This window comes from Cladophialophora carrionii, assembly GCF_000365165.1.
Source record: "Cladophialophora carrionii CBS 160.54 unplaced genomic scaffold supercont1.4, whole genome shotgun sequence".
Classification (NCBI taxonomy): Eukaryota; Fungi; Ascomycota; class Eurotiomycetes; order Chaetothyriales; family Herpotrichiellaceae; genus Cladophialophora; species Cladophialophora carrionii.
This window is the reverse complement of record NW_008481829.1, coordinates 3,177,165-3,197,266: the sequence shown is the minus strand read 5'-3', so window position 1 is coordinate 3,197,266 and position 20,102 is coordinate 3,177,165. Positions and strand designations below refer to the sequence as shown.

General features: G+C 54.7%; 5 protein-coding genes across 5 annotated transcripts; 2 read left to right on the top strand and 3 right to left on the bottom strand.

Annotated features, from left to right (window-relative positions):
* Nucleotides 1-1,503: 1,503 nt before the first annotated feature.
* On the top strand, nucleotides 1,504-3,301 carry G647_05815 (uncharacterized protein; the record flags this gene model as incomplete). Its single annotated transcript, XM_008730141.1, has 4 exons — nucleotides 1,504-1,611; nucleotides 1,685-2,662; nucleotides 2,729-2,942; nucleotides 3,042-3,301. 4 exons carry the CDS (start codon nucleotides 1,504-1,506, stop codon nucleotides 3,299-3,301), a joined length of 1,560 nt encoding a protein of 519 aa, XP_008728363.1.
* Nucleotides 3,302-4,546: 1,245 nt separating this feature from the next.
* G647_05814 (uncharacterized protein) lies at nucleotides 4,547-8,899 on the bottom strand (the record flags this gene model as incomplete). Its single annotated transcript, XM_008730140.1, has 1 exon — nucleotides 4,547-8,899. The coding sequence occupies one exon, from the start codon at nucleotides 8,897-8,899 to the stop codon at nucleotides 4,547-4,549; it is 4,353 nt and encodes a 1,450-aa protein (XP_008728362.1).
* A 769-nt stretch (nucleotides 8,900-9,668) lies between these two features.
* On the bottom strand, nucleotides 9,669-14,255 carry G647_05813 (uncharacterized protein; the record flags this gene model as incomplete). The annotated part of the gene is made up of 4 exons (XM_008730139.1): nucleotides 9,669-13,164; nucleotides 13,218-13,500; nucleotides 13,551-13,938; nucleotides 14,001-14,255. 4 exons carry the CDS (start codon nucleotides 14,253-14,255, stop codon nucleotides 9,669-9,671), a joined length of 4,422 nt encoding a protein of 1,473 aa, XP_008728361.1.
* Nucleotides 14,256-15,816: 1,561 nt separating this feature from the next.
* G647_05812 (adenosine deaminase) lies at nucleotides 15,817-16,914 on the top strand (the record flags this gene model as incomplete). Its single annotated transcript, XM_008730138.1, has 1 exon — nucleotides 15,817-16,914. One exon carries the CDS (start codon nucleotides 15,817-15,819, stop codon nucleotides 16,912-16,914), a length of 1,098 nt encoding a protein of 365 aa, XP_008728360.1.
* Nucleotides 16,915-17,084: 170 nt separating this feature from the next.
* On the bottom strand, nucleotides 17,085-19,773 carry G647_05811 (uncharacterized protein; the record flags this gene model as incomplete). Its single annotated transcript, XM_008730137.1, has 3 exons — nucleotides 17,085-19,529; nucleotides 19,579-19,683; nucleotides 19,765-19,773. 3 exons carry the CDS (start codon nucleotides 19,771-19,773, stop codon nucleotides 17,085-17,087), a joined length of 2,559 nt encoding a protein of 852 aa, XP_008728359.1.
* Nucleotides 19,774-20,102: the final 329 nt, after the last annotated feature.

Below are 20,102 nucleotides of genomic sequence, written 5' to 3'. Positions count from 1 at the left end.
AGGACACACGGGTATATATACGCTCATTGTCAGACAGTCTAGTTACACTCTTTCGTAGCCAACTCATGTCATCTACTCAGACCCACCTTTGAGTATCTTGTCACACCTAGCCGTCTGCTATACCTCGCCCCTGTGTCGTATCCCCCATACCCCTACTCGAGCATTGTGACTGGAGACCTGACCCTTACCGGTTAGTCGAAAGGAGCAGCGCTGACATATGCTGAGAGGCACTAGCATTACACTATTGAGAACTATTAGCAATGGGTCTATTTCATAGACGAGTTCCATTTTAACCCGACCTCATAGCGCCCACCACGTATTTTACGTGAGGAAGGCACTCGACACGACCCAGCTAACGTCGTTACGCGTCCGTAAAAGCAAGGGGTCGTCCTCTATACTGCTGGCTAGGTTAATTAGCACAGTAAGTGCGAAAAGCTTATATTTTAGTAGGATAAAAAGGTAGATAAGGCAGCTAAAGAGGTGCAACACGCTGTAGAGAGTACGATAGTATAGGCGAGGCTAAAAAGACCTCGAAGACCTCGCCGGACTAAATACTAAACCGATAAAGAATAGCAACAGTCCCTAAAGGACCATAAGGCATCTATCGCTGTTTAGGAGGCTAGTTTACTACTACCGCTAATCATCCAGCTAAAAGGGAACTCGATTACCTAAAATTATTACACTAAGCATCTTTTATTAGTTTACATTAACGCCATTAAACATACACGTCAAGTTCACGGTCATAAATTCCTGTTAGTTGAGGATGGCGATCCATCATATAGTCTCCGTAAGAGTGGCCTCGCACAGCGCAAAAGGGATGAATTAAACATCGAGAACCTCGTTTACCCTCCTCATTCACTCGATTTAAACCCTACTGAGGCCGCCTGGAACATATAGAAGCAGCGTATGCGTGCTGTTCGCGGGGTTTATAATATGGAGGTCGAACAGCTTATCGAGGTCGGCCAGACCATTTGGGCGGCAATCAAGATGGACGAAGTACGCGCCCGCATCTCAGACATGCCCATAAGATGCGCGATACTCAAAAATAATGGTGGCAAGCGCATAAAAGGTCGTAAATAGTGATATCTTTATGTATATAGTCCACTACTCAGACCGGCTAAATTTCGGGTGGCCGGGTAATTCTGACAGCCCCTGGGTGGCAGGGCTGTACTCTGTAGATTATCTAATGGATGGGCCATGAACCCGAATTGGGTGCGAATCCTATATTGTGATTGGTTGGGAATACGGGGCTGGTGTGCATTGTCGGGATTAGATTCGTGTGATCGCTGAACAGGTTCATCTCGTGGAGATATACATGAGGTTCTCACGTTCGACACACACACACGTCGTGATGGTCGCACACCATCGTCGGTCATTTCAAGTCTTGGCGACCCCCTTTATGTGTCATTTGAAATCGTGCTTCCACGCATTCGACGCTGTCAATAAAGCGACCCCGTCGCGACGACATGCCATTAACGCAATGATCCAGCTCAAGACTTGACCATGTCCAAGGATCCCGCAGCACAATACAAAATCCGGAAGGAGGCCTTTGTGTCGAATCTTTCCGGAAGCTCGCTGACCGAGATCAACTTGGTCACCCTCGTCGCCGCTGTAAGTCGTCGACCAGGAGGAGCACGACTCCCGTCATGCCGGGAGGGAGGGATGGTCACTGATACTCGCGTAGTCTGCAGTCTTTCTATGGACGGCGCTGCAAGCCCGGCATTCGTTCTTCACGCCGTACACGCCCATCGCCCTGGTGGCCGATTTCCTGCTTAATGTCTGCGCCATTTTATTCGCCATCACACTGTACTCGTCCGCGCCGCTCGCGTTGACTATCTTCCTCATCACGCCGGGGATACTTCTCCTGTCTCTCGGCGCCGGGGCCGGTCGAGGGAACCCGTCCAATGGACCGGCAACGAGGCCGAAGAGACCGACAGGAGGTCAGCCTGGGCCCCGATCCGCCGCGAGTGTCGCCGCTCCCAGTCGGACGGCGTCTCAGACACCAACGCTTGTGGTCCGCCCATTCCTCACGCACTATCGCGGGTCCATGCTCGTGGTGACCTGCCTTGCCATCCTGGCCGTCGATTTCCCCATCTTCCCGCGCCGCTACGCCAAGGTGGAAACATGGGGCACCTCGCTGATGGACCTGGGCGTCGGATCCTTTGTCTTTTCCGCCGGCGTGGTGTCTGCTCGGGCGATCGTGCGCTCTGGTGACGACGCCTCGCACTCACCGTCTGGACTTGCGAGGAGGAAGAACAACAACAGCACCAACTTCGCCGCCCGCTTCGTCAAGGCCCTCCGCCATTCCGTCCCGCTGTTCGTCCTCGGCTTGATCCGGCTCTACAGCGTCAAGGGCCTCGACTACGCCGAACACGTCACCGAGTACGGCGTGCACTGGAATTTCTTCTTCACCCTCGCCTTACTGCCGCCCTTTGTTGAGATTTCCGACACGGCGACCCGCCGCGTGTTCAAGTCGTACGAGGTCTTCGCGCTCGTCTTGACCGTCACGTACGAGCTGGTCCTCAATAACACCACGCTGCTCTCGTACATCCTGATCTCGCCCCGCGGGCCGGACCTTTTGTCCAAGAACCGCGAAGGCGTCTTCTCCTTTGTCGGCTACTTGGCCATCTTCCTCTTTGGGCGGGGAGTCGGTGTGCCTCTTGTGCAGTTTAACGGGCATGGGCCCAAAACCTCGATAGATCCGAACCCACGGCAGCAACAACGGCAGCACATACCGGAGATGGATGTCGGGATCGAAAATACACGCCGCGAACGGATCTCTATCCTACGAAACCTCATCGTCCGCGCCGTAGTCTACGCGACGCTCTACACCCTCTCGACCAACCTGCACACATTCAACCTGTCCGTGTCCCGCCGTCTGGCCAACCTGCCGTACGTGCTCTGGGTCGTAGCATTCAACACGGCCCAGCTCTTCCTATTCGGTCTAGTCGAGGCGGTGGGGCCGTCCTTTTCATACACACAACCAACTTTACAGGATCGGGACACGGACTCGGACGGGAACAAGGACGCGCGGCGAAAAGGCAATCTCGTCGAGGCAGCGCGAACCCCACCCGTAACCGCAACGGCCGCGACCGCGACAAGCACCATCCTCCGTGTCTTCAACGGGAACGGACTCGCCGCGTTCCTCATCGCGAATCTCTTGACCGGGCTCGTCAATCTCAGCTTCAACACCCTAGACATGTCCCCTGCGAAGGCCATGGCTCTGCTGATTGGTTATGCGTTGGTCGTGACGGCCGTGGCGTTGGGGTTGGATATGTCTGGCGTGAAGATCAAGTTGTGATTGTTAACCGTAACTGTACTGTACTGTACTGCACTGTAACTACATGGAAGACACATAGGCACATAGGTAGTTCGCTGCGCTGCAGAAGATACATACCTAGTCATACCTCGGTGGTTCACTGCACTTTCCCGCGCTACACTGTACCCCGTCGTGGTCTGATGCTGTTGCTGTTGCTGTTGCTGTTGCGGTGCGGTGCGGTGCTCCTTGTGCTCGTTCCTTAAGCACGGCAAGTTACGTGCATATCACGTACCACCGATAGTCATGTATCCATGTCTTCGGACCTTCCATACCTAGGTAGCTTACTCTAATTCGACAGTTGTCATACACAACACTCTACTCAACTCTCTGCACCGTGCGACGGTAGCTACTTAGCTACATAGCTACACCAGATGCGTTGCTCAAAAGGAGCGAGCACAACGCCCGTGCCCGTACTGGTACTGTAATAGCTCACCCCTTGAGTCGATCGATGCCTCATACTGTCCTTCGTTGTGTGGTGTAGTGTAAAGTGGACTCAATGAATGCCCCCGAGTTTCTAATTCCAATTCTAATATCCTGATTGACATAATTATACATTTCCATAGTTAGCCGTCGGTCCTGGTTTTGCTTGTGGCGGCGGCCGCAGCGCAGCAGGGCAAGAACATTTCATTGCCTCTTCTCTCTCGTTCTATTTCGCATTCTCAACTGAATCATCATTGTGGTCTTATCACAAAAGTAGGTGTCGTGTAAGGAGTACACCGTATTATGTCCTATCCTGCCCTGTCCTGCCCTGTCCTGCCCTGCTACACTCGCCATGCTACGCTCGCCATGCCACGCTATGTGATGCTAAGCAAGCTGCGCAATGCCCATGACCTGCCATCCGAGTCCTACCGTACTCTCTCAGAGCATTACATCCACCGCCCCGTAGTGATGGTGATCCCAAGTATCCGGCTGGCCGGGCCTGGCCATCTGACCTGTCGTGCAAAAGTCGTGTCTCGGCTTACTTCCATCCCGAGCAAAGCATATGGAAGTGGTCAATCCGTAACTTCCTGCCAAACATGTAGAATCGCCGCGCTACCCTTACTCCGGCAAAGACGTATCCTCAACCCGTCGTTGCACTCAAATCAACAAAGCCGCAACAACCTCGTCCTCATTCGCCTCGGTGAGAACCTCGCTCTTGCCCTTCGCCATCTCCCTCTCTCGCTCTCTCTCCTTGCTGGCTCCATCATCGCACTCGACATGCTTCTCGCCCCGTTCCCCATGCTGCTCCTAGTAACTAACCAGTCCGACCCCGGTATCTCCCAACCCCGCACACGCCAACACCATGCGATGAGGATGATACGCCGTCGCCACAATGGGCTGCCTTCCAATCCCTAAGCGTCCGGCACTAACCCCGACATTAACCCCAACACTCCCCACCGCGCCCGCCAATTGAGCCATGCGCGTGGACGACGGTTCAAACACCCCGAGAGCGTCACCGTTGGTGTTGAACGTTTTGACTTCATGTCGATCTGTGCCGACGCAGAATATGGGAGCGTGTTCATGCACGGACAGGCTCCTGAGCAGGGCGGTTGGTTTCTCCGGCGTGGAGATTGCAGAGCTCGTGCCGTCTTTCATATTATCGAGTTTCAAGGGTGAGGGTGTGTTGCTCGTCGCATTGAGCGTCAGGACAGCTTTATCATTGCGCAGGTCCCATAGTTTCACCTCCCCATTGCGACTACCGGAGATGAGTTCTCGCACGCCACCGCGCTGCATGTGAATGTTCGTGATCCATTGCCTGTGCTCCCTCCAGAGTTTGACCATGGCGGTGCGGGGGTTGAGTCTTTGGTCGAAGACTCTCACCACACCGTCTCCAAAGCCGGCAACAAAAATATGGCCCGCCACTTTGTCGCTCGTCAGGGAAGTCACGCAGCTGGAGCTCCTAGCAGGAATGTCACCCACACACAGCTCGGTCGCGGCATTCCAAACCTTGATGACCTTGACATCGCCCGCAACGAGGGCTTTGCCTTGGCCTTGTTGCCAGTCAAACACCAACCCGGCATTTTTATTGCTGGGGATCAGCTCCGTCAGAGCTCGGAAGGCTGTGATCACCTTGACTTCTGCGGGATGGGCGTAGTTCTTGTACACCTTGACGACGCCGTCTGAGCTGCCCACCATGAGGAGAGGTTGATCATCCTCATTGAGAAACTTGGCATCGTTGATCCGGGAGCCGGTAGGGTTGCCATTGCTGAACCGACTGATTTGTTCATTGTTCTGGAAGTCCCAGATAGTGATGGTGTCTTTGTCGTCGGCGACGGCAAGGTGATCATCAAATTGGTGGAACGTCATTTTCATTGGCTGGGTCTGGTTGTTCAAGAAGCCCTGCGGACGAACCCATCTCGAGCTGCCCGCCACCGCTTTGAGGGGCTGGTTGTCGGCAATGATCTTCTCGTTACGATTCCTACGCCATAATCTCGAGTTGTAATCTGCCGAGCCTGGTTCGTCCGGGTCGTTTGGTCGCATTTGCGGTTCCCGAAAGTATTCAGTTGACCATTCTAACAGGGTGCTCACCAAGGGGAACGCTGGCGGTTTCTTTGGGTCCAAGGGCACAAAGCCAGCTGAAGTGGGCTGCTGTGCCGAATGATACGACCCTGGGGTGTTCGTGGCATTGGGTGAGTCTGGCGGTCGACTCCATTCGGGTGGGAGGCGACTCCTGGGAGTGTTGACCGGCTGGACTAGATCTCTCGTCTTTGTCGGAGATACCTCAGGGCTTGTCGAGCTGGAGGAAGCATTGGATGAACCGGTGCCGAAAGCAAGATTGCGAAGCGAGCTGCCCGCTCTCTTCAAGCTCAGAGACAAGTAGCTTTGCTGTTTTGTCAAGGTCGGCGGAGGAGTGCCAGGCTGTGCTTGAACCGGCTTCAGCGAGTCTCTGCTAGAAACTTTCTTGAGCTGGGAGTCCTCTCTTTTCGCAAATCTCAACAGGTCGTCGAGAACAGCCAAAGCCATGTGGCTCATCGGCGAGTGGACCAGCGTCTCATGCACGTGATCGACAATGAGGGATGCGTTTCGTGCGACTTCTGGGTGAGGATCAACAGACAGCATCAAAATTTGGACCCAGATTGACCCGTAGATCGTGTTTGCCGATATTGGCACCCACTTGAGCGATTGACCGTTCTCCAAGCTTCCTGATTCAGATTGTTTGTATGGATGACGATCCCGTTCTTCCACCAGCTGTTCGTAGGCGACCACAATGAACTTGTTTTCGTAGCGCTTGACGAAGTGAGAGAGGAACACGACCAACTCTTTCCGCACCAAGGTGCTGCCGTCAGAAGTCAGGAAAAGCACTGAGGAGGCAATGCCCTCTTCGATCTGAGAGACTTGGTCTGTAAGATCTGGTATGCCAATGAAGTTGGTCAAAGCATGAAGCATAGCCGCACGCACTTCTGGGACGGGATCTAGCGAGAGTTCGCAGAGCCTGGAATGAGCCATACATCTGATACCCATCCACTTCGCGTCTGCGTAGTCCTTCCACAGCATGCTGAGACACAGGCATGACCACTGCCGCAGCAGGGGATTTTCAGGTTCAGCCATGTTCAATAAACAGGCACTGAAAAGTTCCGGCAACAAACAAACGGTCTGGCCAGGGGGGTAGTTCTTGCAGAATGTGGCCACAATGAATGCACACATGGCCCGGTGCTCGCTGGCGTTGCCAACAGGAATATCCGACCGCGGATTCATAATAGAGATGAAGTAGTGGATTCCGTTGTCCTTGAGCAGGTCCAACTGGACGGTCGAGTCGACTGCCATGATTCGAGCCCAGATGAAGACCATTACTGGCTTGAGCTCCAGGGACGCCGCCTGCAGAAGTTTCACCACGTACGGGAAGATCCCAATGCTCAAAGCGAGGTGAACAGCCCACGGGCCCAGATCCAAAAACTTGCTCAAGAGGATCAACGCTCGTAATCGGTGGACCTGACTCAGGAGTACCTGCAGGACGATCGGCAGCTGATCCGGTGCTCGATCCTTGGTTGGACCAGAGCTAAGATATACCTCAAACGCGGTGAGTTGTTCGGCGAAGAATGTTGAATGCTGATACTCGTAGACACGCTTCCCCTCGTCTGCTTCCCGAAGCAGAGGGAGTTGTGCTAGGACCATCTCCATGGCAAGATCCCAACTCTGCCAAAGAGGATGTCGATGTGTCTCAGGAAGAGCCGGAGATGATATGGGGTGACAGTGATTTGCCCTCATGATACGCTCACTCAGCAGGAAATTTCGAAACAATGCAGCTACCATGAGGTCTTGCCGAAACAGCTTTTTGAACAGTTTCCGCGGCAGAATATTCCACGCAATCGTATCAGTGATGGCGGTAAAGATCCAGTTAAGCTCCCCCAGCGGACTCCGTCTATCCTGTAGACGGCCTGGAACCGGGATCTTCCCATCTTCAATAGTATGTCCACTGGGGAGTGGGTTTTGTAGAACAAAATATCGCAGCGCAATGTCGATCGGCGTCGTCAGGCAACATGTGAAGAGGTCGGCAGGTAAATCTGGATTCGTCGGCAGCATCTCGTTCTTGCCGCAAGCTGCGAGTTGTATGCAGTCTCCGTAGTTTTGGATGGGGGCGTTGGGATCCCGTTTCTTGAGCTCTTCGTTTTCCTTTTCGTGCTTGGCGAGCAGTGTCTCGAAGTTGTAGACGATGTTGCCGGCATGTGAGACGTCATAAACGAGGAGACTGGGACCCCCGAGCCATGACTGTAGGTCATACAAGCCGACAGGGATGTACTGTGTGTAGTTCTTGTTAAAAACCCAGATCTCTCCTGACGGCGTTGGAAGAGGCACACCGTGGCCATTGTAGTGGAAGAGCACCCTCTCATCCTTCGCATTACGACGCAATGAGATGCAGAAACGTTTTGTCTCGTCAATCGAGGGATCAAGATACTGCTTGTACCTTGTCCTCAGACTCAATGACTCGTACTGTTCTTGTAGACGTTTGCCAATCTGTTCCATGGTTTTCGTGTTCCCGCCACTGCTTGCGGTCGGATCGACCCACGCCTCAAGTTTGGCAGTGGGGTTCGTCTTGATGACATCGGGAGGGTCAACGCCAATATTCAGGCATATTGCCAGCGCAGCAGACACGGTCTTCATTCTGTCTTTCATGCGCCAGTCCACGCTGGGGAACTGCTTCGATTCCTCCGACTGTGACCCATTGCTCTCGTGTCGTTTTTCGGTGTAGTACATATAAAAAGTCGAGTGTAACAGTGACAGGTATTCATTTGACGTGTACTCGTCGTCCCAGCCATGTCTAATGTGCGCCAGCTTGTCTTCTGCAGGTACGTTCTGAAGGCCCTCCTTCCGCCGGGGTCCAAGGTCGCTCTTTGTGCGTTGGAGCAGGCCGGTCGGTCTCGCTGTCAAATAGTCTTCCGCCTCCTGAGGTATTATTCGTGGCGTGGTGTAACCATTCTGTTGAGCTCGACCTGCGCCGTTCACGGGAGAATGATGACCAGAGGTGGAGCTTGACGGGAAGCCATCGCCATCGTCAAGCATGTCCGAAGGTGCAGGCCGGTCGCCTCCCTGCGTGGCGGGTCTGCGTCGGTTGACGTCCAGCAGTCCCAGACCGACACTGGCGACGCCGTTCTGGGTAGCCATCCCCTCTGCTCAGGGTGTAGCTATGCGCGGTTGGTGCGTGTCGAATCGAAGCTGGCACAGAAGCCCTCACGCTACGGGTGGAGCGCCCTATAAGGTATAGACATGGACAGCCGAGTCAACTTAGGCAGCCGCAGGTGAGAGGAGGGTAACGTGGTAGTGAGCGTGGTCTGAAGGCAGGGTGTCGCCGGCGTCGCACGGGCTTCAGCTGTGTCTAATAACCATGAATGGACATAAGATTGGCATGAGGAAGAAGAGCTGTAATCTCAAAGCACGTCAGTGCAACACCGTGTACGAGGTAAGGGTGGATTGCGCGCCGGTGAGAGTTTCCCGCCTCATTCTGTCGGTCTTTGGTTTTTGCGGGGAAGTTCGACATCGTTCAGCCTTGCAGCTGCGACGACAAGGCTGAACTTCGCTCTCCCGGCCAGTCACAGCAAGAGGGTTTCAAAGGGCCAGCAGATAGCGACTTCACAGCATTAGACTATTGGCCCATGGAGCGCTCGCTTGAAGTATCAGACATTCATTCATCGAGTACGAACCGTTGAATTTAGTCCTAATAAAGACCAATCAGCCCCCATTCAAATCCTATCCCATCCCTTGCACCTAATGATCTGGCAGTTAGAACTACATTTGGAGCCCTAGTCAGTAGACCAGCTCTTCGACATGGACGTTGTCTTCATTACTGTCATCCACGAAAGCGCCACCCCAAAGACAACAACTCCAACAGACAGAAAAGAACATGTTCACACAGAAATGGTCAATGCCCAACTCCTCAAGCGACGGTCTGTGGCTCTTTAGCCCCATTTTCTTCCTCCGCAAGTCGTCGTCTCCAGTTTGCAAGATTGTCACTGAGCTCGGTGCCATGGGTCTCTGCGGTGGGGGTCCTTTCCGAATGCGCGCTCAGTCGATAAGCACTGCGGCTTGTGCTCTCCCACTGTGATCGTAAGGTCTCCAGCTCTGACGCAAGATTGTCCAGCGCTACGGATCCTCTGTCGTCGTGGGTGAGGGTGTCATCGTTCACCGAGACGTCTGTCAGCGTGGAGGTGCTCTCGTCCCGGTTGTGACCAAGTCCATTGATGCCATGCGGTAGGGGTTGCAACTGCGATTGCCGCCGGTAGTTGCCCACCCTCTCATTGACTTGGTCAAGCAGCACCGTTATCCGGCTTTCAGCTTCTTGGGCTTGCTGCTCGAGCATCGTGTTTTCTGACTTCAGCTGCTCCAGCTCCCTGCCCAACCGTTGTGCGGTCTGACTCAGTTGTTCCTGATCGGCTTTCTGTTGATCTCTTTCTGCCTGTACAGCAGCAAGGTCGGCCTTCAGGGAAGAGACGCTTGACTCCAGTTGCGCTATCTGCTGGCTTGTCTGGGTCTTCATCTCGTCAATCGAGGTCTGCAGCAGAGATCGTTCGCTATCCCCCAAGGCAGCATCCGCTGCCGTGCCAGAAGTGGCGCTTGCACTTCGGGCGGTCTCCAACTCTGTCGTTAGCTGGGCATTCTGCGACTTGTACTTGGTGAGCTCTTCCTTCATCTTCTTCAACATCTTTTCGGTGCCCTTAACATAGTGTACAGCCGACTGGTAGTCGTTCTCAAGTTGCTCCAACTTCTCCTTGTACGTGCTATCGGCTTCTTGCATACGAGCCTCGGACTGGCTCTTGGTCTCTTCGTGAGCCTTGATGCTGGCCTGGAGCTGCTGTTCGATCTCGCGAAGACGCGCCTGCTCGGGCGTACCGAACCTTGACGTTGGCGAGTGGTCACCAAAAGCCGGCGACCGTCGCACATCAGACACATTCAGGCCGCGCTCACCCAGTAAATCTTTGAGAGCACTGTGCTGGACGGCAAGCGCACTGGCATCTCGCTGGTGCATTTCGAGGTTTGAGCGCAGTTCGCGGATTTCCGCCTGGTAGTTCTGCGCCTCACGCATCGCTGCTTGTAGTTGTCGGCGCGTTTGCAGCGCCTCACGGCTGGATTGCTCCTGATATGCTTCCAAACCCGCGATCCGTTCTTCCGCGTTACGGAGTTTTTGCGCAGCTTTATCTGCAGCTTCCTGGTTGCGCTTGGCCAGCGCCGAGGCTTGCTCTGCTGATTCACGGAGAGCTACCATTTTTTGCTCAGCACCAGCATCCTGTTTCGCGGCTGGCTCTGGATTGGACAGCTTGGCCAGGCCGGCAAGCAAGGCTTCACGATGTGTCGCTGCTTCTTTTGCATGCGTCTCCGCCAGCTCTTCAGCGTCGCGCAGTCGCTTCGAAGTAGTTTCGAGCTCTGTCGTCCGTTCTTCGTGCTCGGCTCTGAGTTGTGCCAGTTTCCGTTCAACAGCCTCTCTGTGGCCGCGCTCTTCCTCTATTTGTCGTTCAAACAGGCTAGCTTTGCCCGTAGATGCCGCGACCGCCGCTTCTAAAGCCGCCATTGATGAAGTGTGGCTGCTCAAGCGCCCCAAAATATCCTCATGCGTTTTGCTCAAGGTCTCGTGGTCGACCCGTAAGGTCCGTAGCTCTTCCTCGACTTCAGCCCTGCGACCTGCTTCTGCCCGAGCTAGGCTCTGAGCTTCGTGGAGCTCGGCGCGGAGACCTTCGATTTCAGCAGGTTTGCGGCTCTTGCTCAGGTCGTCGTATCGCTGCTGTAAAGCGTCCATGGAATCTTCAGCGAGCTCGCGAGCTCTTCTTTCGGACGCAAGGTCATTGTTCAGTGTGTCAAGTCTGGCTTTATGCTCCGATTGTGCAGCAAGAGCCAGAGCCAGCCGTCGGCTAAGATCTGTAAAACGCTCTTGCTCGTCGGGCTCGCGGCCATGGTCGGGCTGGGGCGTGCTCCGTTGACTTCCGCCATGGGCTGCAAGTTTGGCTCGTGCGTAGGCAGCTTCCGTGACAGCTGCGTCTCGCTGATGCTCGACCTCCGCAATGCGTTTGGCCATTGACGAAGCTTGTGCCTCCATAGCTTCTTGCATTTTCTGGAGCTCTGTCCTCATCATCATGAAGGCTTCCATTAGCGGTCGGTCGTCGTCTGAGACTTGGCTGACAGCGCGGTCGTCGAACGTGGGACTTGAGGCAGTCCCGCTATGGTAGCCTTGCTTCCGAGCAAGCGCCAACTCTGAAGCGTACCAAGCATTTGACTTCTTCACCGTCTCCAACTCTTTGAGCAGCGCCTCTTGATGGGCACTCAACTTGGGGGATCTGGGTTCGTCACCATGGATGCTTCGCAGGCTGCGATTATCGGTTTGCACCTCAGGATGGTGTCTGCCAGAGGATGAGCGCCCGAGCAGTCCGTCCTCGGTGCTATCGATGGAACTTTGGGCTCGTTGGGACCGTAGCGACCGTTGCCTGGCCACGCCGCTGCTAACAAGCGGAGCTGCCTCTCCTGCTTCCATGGCTTTCGCCTTCGACTCAGTTCGTTGTATCGGAGTCCTCCGGCCATGAGTATTGGGGCTGTTCTCTCGGCTTGGGCGGATATTCTCTTTCTGGACTTCCCGGATAGCTGGAGGCTGTACCATGCCGTCTGCATGAGCGGTCCTGACACCATTGGGGCCCGCTGAAGGACCTCTAGTGTCCACTGCGGGGCCGTTGTACCGTGGTTTAGGCCCTTCGGGCGCACCTGAAGGAGACTGGACGCCGTTGGCTCGAGGGTTGGGAGCTTGGCCTTGTGGAGGCGGCCCGGCAGGAGCTTGCGCCATGGAGGCTCGCGGTAGTCTCGATTGGCCGTTGTTCTGTGTCGGATCTGGCCGCTGAACTGGCCCTCCAGCAAACTGTTCACGAGGAGCATTTGGAGTCCCCTGTCCCTCCCGTGATGTTGAACGCACGGGCATGGCGTATCTGGCTTCCGTGCTTGGCCTCCTGGTTGGACTGTTGGGCTGTCGAGCATCTATAGCTTGGCTTGCCCCAGCAGCGTCATTTGGATACCGGATCTTTGCCGTGTCCAGGACGTAAACCATACTGAGTTCTGCTGGGTCTCGAGGTGCCGAACTAGGCTCGCCGGCCAGTACAATGATCTTATCACGATATGCTGTCATGCTGTGACCGGACCTGGGAGACGGAGAAGGTCCCATGTTCTGGAACGTGTACCATCGCTTGGACGAAATGCGAAAAGCCGCGAGATCACCAAGATCGGTACCCTCCTCGGTTCTGCCGCCGAAGATATACATGACGTCGTTGACCAAGGCTGCGGAGTGGCCCTCGCGGGGTGCTGGAATGTATCCTATACAGTCTTGTTGAGTCCAGGAGTTTGTAGCCGGGCTGTAGGTCCAAACATCGTTGAACCATTGAGTCCCATTTGTACCTCCGAATCTGTAGGTCCTGGTCAGTCCACATGTCCAGAGCGTCTTCGCTGCGCTACTCACAGAAAGAGCTGATCATTATAGCTCACAACGGTGTGGTTGGTTCTTGCGGCGGGCACTTTAGCACTCTGAGCAACGTCCTCGCCTGTATTCTGCAGTAAAAACTCCCATTGATTTGTCGGGTTCTGCAGGGCGTTCAGGTCGAAAGCTATTAGATCGTTGAAGAAATAGCCCTCAACTTGGCCTCCAAAGATGTATATCTTGGAGCCCAGAATGTTGAGAGTATGGCCATAGCGGCCGGACGGGCGTGGGCCTGGCGGGGACGCCCTTGACCATTGTCGAGAAGCTGGAAAGGTCAGCGGCACCCCGAGTCACGACCGAGGATAGCACACTCACAAGTGTTAAGCAGGTACAGAGTGTCATCAAGCAGGTCGTTATCGTCCATCTTGGTATCACCGCCGAAAACAATAAAAGCATTGCCGACAAGTAAGCTGGCATGGCCGACGCGCGGTCCAGGGCCCTCAGAGACCGTCGCAATTGGGTAGCAGGAGAGGTTGCCCACGCCCGATTCGACAATCCATAGGTCTCCTCGGACCATAGAGCCATTGATGAGACCACCCATGATATAGACATCCCCATCTTTTGAGGCGACTGCGTTCACAGCGGCGCCGTATCGAGGGAACGGGTTGGACTGCGGAGTGGGAAAGTTCAGTCGCCGTTGCGACCAGGGGTACAGTGCGGCATTGGGTACTTGAGTCGCTTGTGAACTCGTCGTGGGCCGCGACTATGCGCACCATCATGTCAGAAATGCAATCCACGGAGAGGAGGCATCGAACAGGGACATACCGCCGACTCTGATTCTGATCGTTCGCGCCGTGGATACGTAGGCGCATTCGCTACTGAGTTCATGGAAGTGATGGATCCATTCGGACCCGCGTTGGGGGGTGGCGACTGCGTCGAGCGTTCTCCTGTACTGTCTATTGATCCATTGGGTGCTGACGCCGAACCAGATGTGCCGTCAGAAGTATGGATGTTTCGACTGGCAGGGGGTAAGCCCGACGCAGGCGGCGCGTTTCGTCTGCTTTTGAATAGGAAGGCCATCGTTTGTTGACTTCCTTCGCGCGGACGGAGCTGCTCAAGGGTCCGTAGAGGGTGTGTGCCTCGACTCACCTCATGCGACTCGACGGTGCTCGAGGGGATGGTTCGGGAGGTGAGGCCGGATCAGACACGGTGTACTGGGATCGCAAGGCTTGCTCAGCGCAAACCAAGTGCCTCATTCAAGCACAATCCATCGTCGTAGGCGTGCAGCGACGGTCGAAGAATGGAGCTCGGTCGAGATTAAAAAGCGACCGCAGCTGAGAAGATTCGTGGGTGCGAGGAGGTGGATGATCGTCCGAGTCCAATTCCAGCGTGCCAAGGGCAGCAGTATGCAAGGCACCAGATCACCACTGCAACCAATTGTCCACCGTGCGTGGAGAAGGGTCAATGCGGTGATTGCACGATGTGAGTCGACGTCCACGACGACGCGCAGCGACAACACGGGCTCAAACAAAAGCCAGAAGAACAGCTGGAGTGAACAGATGCTGATGACGACCAAGACGAGGGCGCGGGCTCTAAATCAGGAGAATTATTTCGGTCTCCCAGAAAACTGAGCGCAGCGCGTGTCCGCAGGCCAGGCGGCGTGTTCGTGATCCCGCCCACCACTTAAGGATGGGCGCCCGGGATGCTCCAGCTTCCAGCTCCCCGGTTGTTTCAGGTGGCTCTTTCAAGCCTAGCACCCGAATTCCAACGGCTAACGGCGCACCCCCCTGTGCTTCGATGGCGCCTGAACAGTGCTTGCACAGAGACAGCCGATGTCTCCTCCCCTTAGACTTTCCCCTGACGAGGACTGCTGTACACAGTACTGGAGTACTCTTCTCACCATGACTTGCAGTCCTTGTGCTGCAGGAAAAACCCACAGATGTCCCGGTTTTGCGACGATCGATTCCAACTCAGCTGCAAGCCCGCCATGGTTGCAGAACTCTATCCCGGTCGGTCATTCGGAGCTGACGATTCTTCACGTGATTCTTCGTCGACCATATCAACCATGATTGGAGGATTCGTACAACACCATTTACGACATCCGGTTCTTTGACAAGCGATTCAAACGATAGGTGTCTGACAAGAGACAAATCGCCAAACGAATCAACTTGCAACCACGACTACCGGAGCCAGGCAGGATCCAATCCTGCGACTTTTGGCTGACAGCCTTATCGCGTCACGAGATAGCCAGTGGTTACAGTACCTGCGGCCTGCTCATATCGTCGCCTTGGAATCACCTGGAAGCATGTGCCAGAGGCTACGATAAGGCAAGGAAGACATTCTCCGTGCCCCGTTACTTACCACTGTGTACATGTTTTCTGAGCCCATCTGTGTCATCCGGACGAACACGTCCCTCGTGCAGACGTAGCGGAGGTCACTGGCCAAGACCTGTGTCCGTCCCTCGGGGGTTGCCGAGTACGGGTACCTTCGAAGCCCACCGAGCGGAGCGGAAGACGCTTATCATCAGCTCAAAAGACCTAACCAGGTGAAAGTGAACCGCGCGTTGACGGTACAAGCACCATATCGTTCTTGAGCGAGTAGGGAAGAACAATTACAGACACAATACCCACCCACAAGCAACATGGCCTCCCAGACCACAACACAGCATCTCTCGCCGACCATGGACCTCCCCTCCTTTATATCCGCCCTCCCCAAGGCCGAACTGCATGTCCACCTCGAAGGCTGCCTTACGCCAAGCCTTGCGCGCTCCCTGGCGGCGCGGAACAACCTCCCGCTGCCACCCTCACTCTCGGCCCTGGACCAGACCGGCTCGACCTACTCGTTCCACGACCTCACCACCTTCCTCCAAGTCTACTATCCCAACTTGTCGGTGCTGCAGACGGCGCAAGATTTCGCCGACCTGGCCGTCTCGTACTTGACCGTCGCCCACGCCCAGAACGTCAAGCACTGCGAACTCTTCTTCGACCCCCAAGCCCACACCTCGCGCGGCGTGCCGTTCCCCACCGTCGTGCGCGGCTACCAGGCCGGCATCCAGACCGCGCAGCGCGGTCTCGGCATCTCGGCCTCCCTGATCATGTGCTTCCTGCGCGACCACAGCGCCGAGTACGCCATGGCCACGCTCATGTCGTCCCTCCCCTTCAAGGACGTCATCATCGGCGTGGGGCTGGACAGCGACGAACGCGACAACCCGCCGGCAAAGTTCGCGGCCGTGTTTCAGCGCGCGGCCAAGGAGGGCTTTCTGATCACCATGCATTGTGACATCGATCAACCCAACACGTTGACACATATAGGGCAGGCCATCAATGAGATCCAAGTCGATCGCATCGACCACGGGACCAACATTGTCGACTCGCCCGAGCTGATATCCACGTTGAAACAGAGAGGCATTGGATTGACGGCGTGTCCCATCTCAAACAGTATCGTCACAGATGACTTTAAAGGCAAAGAGATCATCGACTTGCTGAGACAGGGCGTCCGTGTGACGGTGAATAGTGACGATCCAGCATACTTCAGGGGATACGTGAATGAAAATATGCTCAAACTCGCCTCGGCTCCGGAACTGAATGTGACGAGGAAGGAGTTGATTCAGTTGCAAAGGAACGCCTTCACCATCAGTTGGATCAGTAGTTGGAAGCGGAACCACTTCTTACAGTTGTTGGATGAGTTTGAACGTCTGACGTTGGGAAGCGAAGAAGCACAGGTGCCAAATGGTGTTTGACCTTGGTGTCTGATATGGGTTGACCAGAGTACTTGGCCCGCAAAAATCAAGACGCCTACACCGCGCTGCAGTGACAAGGGTATCGCCAATGCCCAATGCTACAAGTAAGGCAACCGAGGATTCGCACTTCATCGACTCGCTTTCAAAATCTGCTTCATCTTTCACTACCACTAATCAGAGACCGTTGTTCCAAAGTCCACCTCGTTGAAAAATGTCGCGCGAAGCTGGATTATCGCAGTAAGCTCGAGGATGAACTCCTGGAGAATGATGGCGTTGGTTAATACATGGCTGAGGCTGACTTGGCCTCGAGGTCCATCCTCATCTCGGCCCCCAACGGGGGTTGCAGTGCCCGACTCGTCACTTCCGCGCAGCGCAAGCCTTCGGTCAGGTACTGGACTAGAACTCTGCTTCCGCCCAGCATGTACAGGCAGAGACTCGGACGCCTCTTCCGGTGCTTTTGCGTATAGCAATTGGATCTGCGTCTTCAGTGTCGTGGGAGCCGGTGGTAGGATCAACGGTTCATGTTGTTGCGCTTGAACATCGTCCTGCTCAGGCTGCACGGGCATCGATTGGCGTAGAGGCGAATGGGCCAAAGTCCGTTCCACCAAGCTGCCCTGATTTCCTCTAGTCATAGATACTGTACTATCTATGGACCCGAACTCGGTCATCGCAGTCTTCTTAGGAGTTGTCGGTCGTGACCGAGAATTGATACTTGAAGGCGAAGTCCTTCGCTCACTGGTGTTGGTGTCTCTTGCCTGTCCGGTAACGCTCCATGGGTCCGAAGGGCGGAAGGGCGGCTCCTCATCATCTAGCTCAAGCCTTCTTCTTGTGATGAGCTGATCCCACTCAGTGAATTGTGACCGCCATTGACGAACTTGTTCGACCAGATCCGAGACAACGTAGGTGATGTTCAGCATTGAACGGTCTTCCGTGTCCAGTCCACCATCTGATGGTAGGAGCCATCCGTGAACGTCCATGTGCTGACAAGCAGCCAAGTCCAAGATGGCCCGAGTCAAGCTCAAATTCGTCGTAGTGTCGTTCGCAAAGAAGGTTCGTAATAGGGTCAGGATAGCCTCGAAAAGTTTGCATTCATGAGATATGGACGTAGTAGTGGTATACGCAGACTTCATCTCCGACTCATCTATCCTGAAGCAGCTGTGCTGTTCGAGGATGACTTGACCGTCCGACAGCACGCCCTGGTATGAGGCGTCCATGTCTGGATTCTTGGCAATTGTCGCACTGTAGTCGATCAACTTGAGCAATGAATGGTTCAGATGCTTGACGCTCCGTTGACCTGGAGCCATCGTGGTTGGCACGAGTCTGAACAGATTCGGAAGAACATGAGAATGATGATGTTCGAGAATGACGGACAGTAACCTGAGGCAAGCATTTACGGTCTGCGAATGACGCGACTTTAAGCTCATTACCATCAGGTCAAAAAGGTTGAACAAGTTCGGGGACGGGCTGTCCGCAACCTCCGCCAAGGCCTTCAAATGATCGATGCTCTTTCTTCTGCTGACAGACATACGCTGGCGTCGGTGACCCCTGTCCCTTGGGTGCTGAGGCATGTTGGGTGAAGCAAGAAGATACTGTAATATACGATCCACCAGTTGCAAATGATGAAGTGCGCGCAGGATCTGTGACAGATGATCGATGACAGCAGCGGTCGAGCCACCTTCGACATCTGAGGATTCAAGCAGCGAGGGGTACAACAGCTGCTGGACAAAAAGCACCTGGAAGTGGTCGAGTAAAGTGTCACTGACCTCGACCGACTTACAATGGTTTAGTGTGTCCTGCCAAAAAGCCAAATACGTGAAGAATGCCTTGCTGTCCTGTTGCAGCTCTGGAGGTGGCTCTGCAATGAGGGATATGCTCTCCGCATGGTCTGAGAGAAGGACAATAGGCGGCGCTGATCCATGCACTGACAAGGTAGTTGACTGCCTGCTAAGCCTGCTGTACAAAGCACCGAGGCCACTGGCCATCTGAGGTGCTAGGTCACTTTCAATCATCCAGGTTTCTAGGGGCTTGAACTTGGACGCAGTCTCGGTCAGGTATAACAGCGCCGTGCGGGCGAAGTCGCCGACCGGGCCGTCGTGATGGACATACTGTACCAGAACATGGAACAACGGGAACTGACTTCTCCTAGTGTCATCTGCAGCGTTGCGGCCACGAGTCGTCTCTCGGTCTGGGTAGAACCAAGCTGGAAGGATATCGGGATCCAACCTGATCTTGGTGGCAATCTCGAACAGGAGTTCCACTAGATCTGTTTGTAGCCGTTCTTCAACAATGATTCTTCCTCCTATTGTAGCAAAGCAGACCAGGTCCAGCAGAGACCTGGTAAACAGCTTGCTGTCGAGCAGCCCTTCGGCCTCGCCATTGATGAGAATGTGGAAGAGCTGGGCTGAGGTCTTGATGATATCGGTATTCGAAGAGGACACCGCAAGCTTCGTAATTATGATATAGGCCTGACTCGAGGCCACATAGCGGAGGCAGGAATGTGGTGCGGCTCTCCGTGACTCGTCGTGTAGGATTGCTTCCAGGCGTTGCAACAGCTTGAGGGTGTAATTCAAGGCAGCTTCGTCTTCGCGCTCGACGTTGCCGCTGCGCCAGGTATGCTGGGCCGTGTCAGAGAGAGCGACGTGAGAACAGTGCTAGTTGACTCACCGTCAAAGCATTGCATATGCTCTTGCAGGACGCCAGGCGCTCTGCAGGAGTATTTGTTCTTTGTTTGGTCGGCGATGAGCCAGAGCCTGCAATCAGGCGCGTGAGCTGCAGGTGATGTTCTGGTCAGACACTCTCAACCCTTCCACAGCATGCGGCTGGTATCAATCTTTCGAGCGGATGACCTACGATATCCATATTCTCCGCGTCATCTTGACACGACTGGAGGACAAATACAGGCTCTTAGCTATGCTGAAGCGATCTTATAGTGGAAGCAAGCAAGACAAGGATTCGCGGCGTGGATGTGGTAATGCTACATCAGGTTGGGTCTCTGAGAGATTTGAGACGATGGGCTGCTGCGCAGGCACTTGGGTGCGACTTCCATGCTCAGGCTCCATGCCTGCTCGGCGTGAACAAGATACAAGCAATGTGTCTCTGAGTCCCTTCTGAGAATCCTTTATTTCCCGTGCGTGACTACTCCTTCTCACCGATTCGAGTTACGCATCATGCTCGATTCATGTACGGGT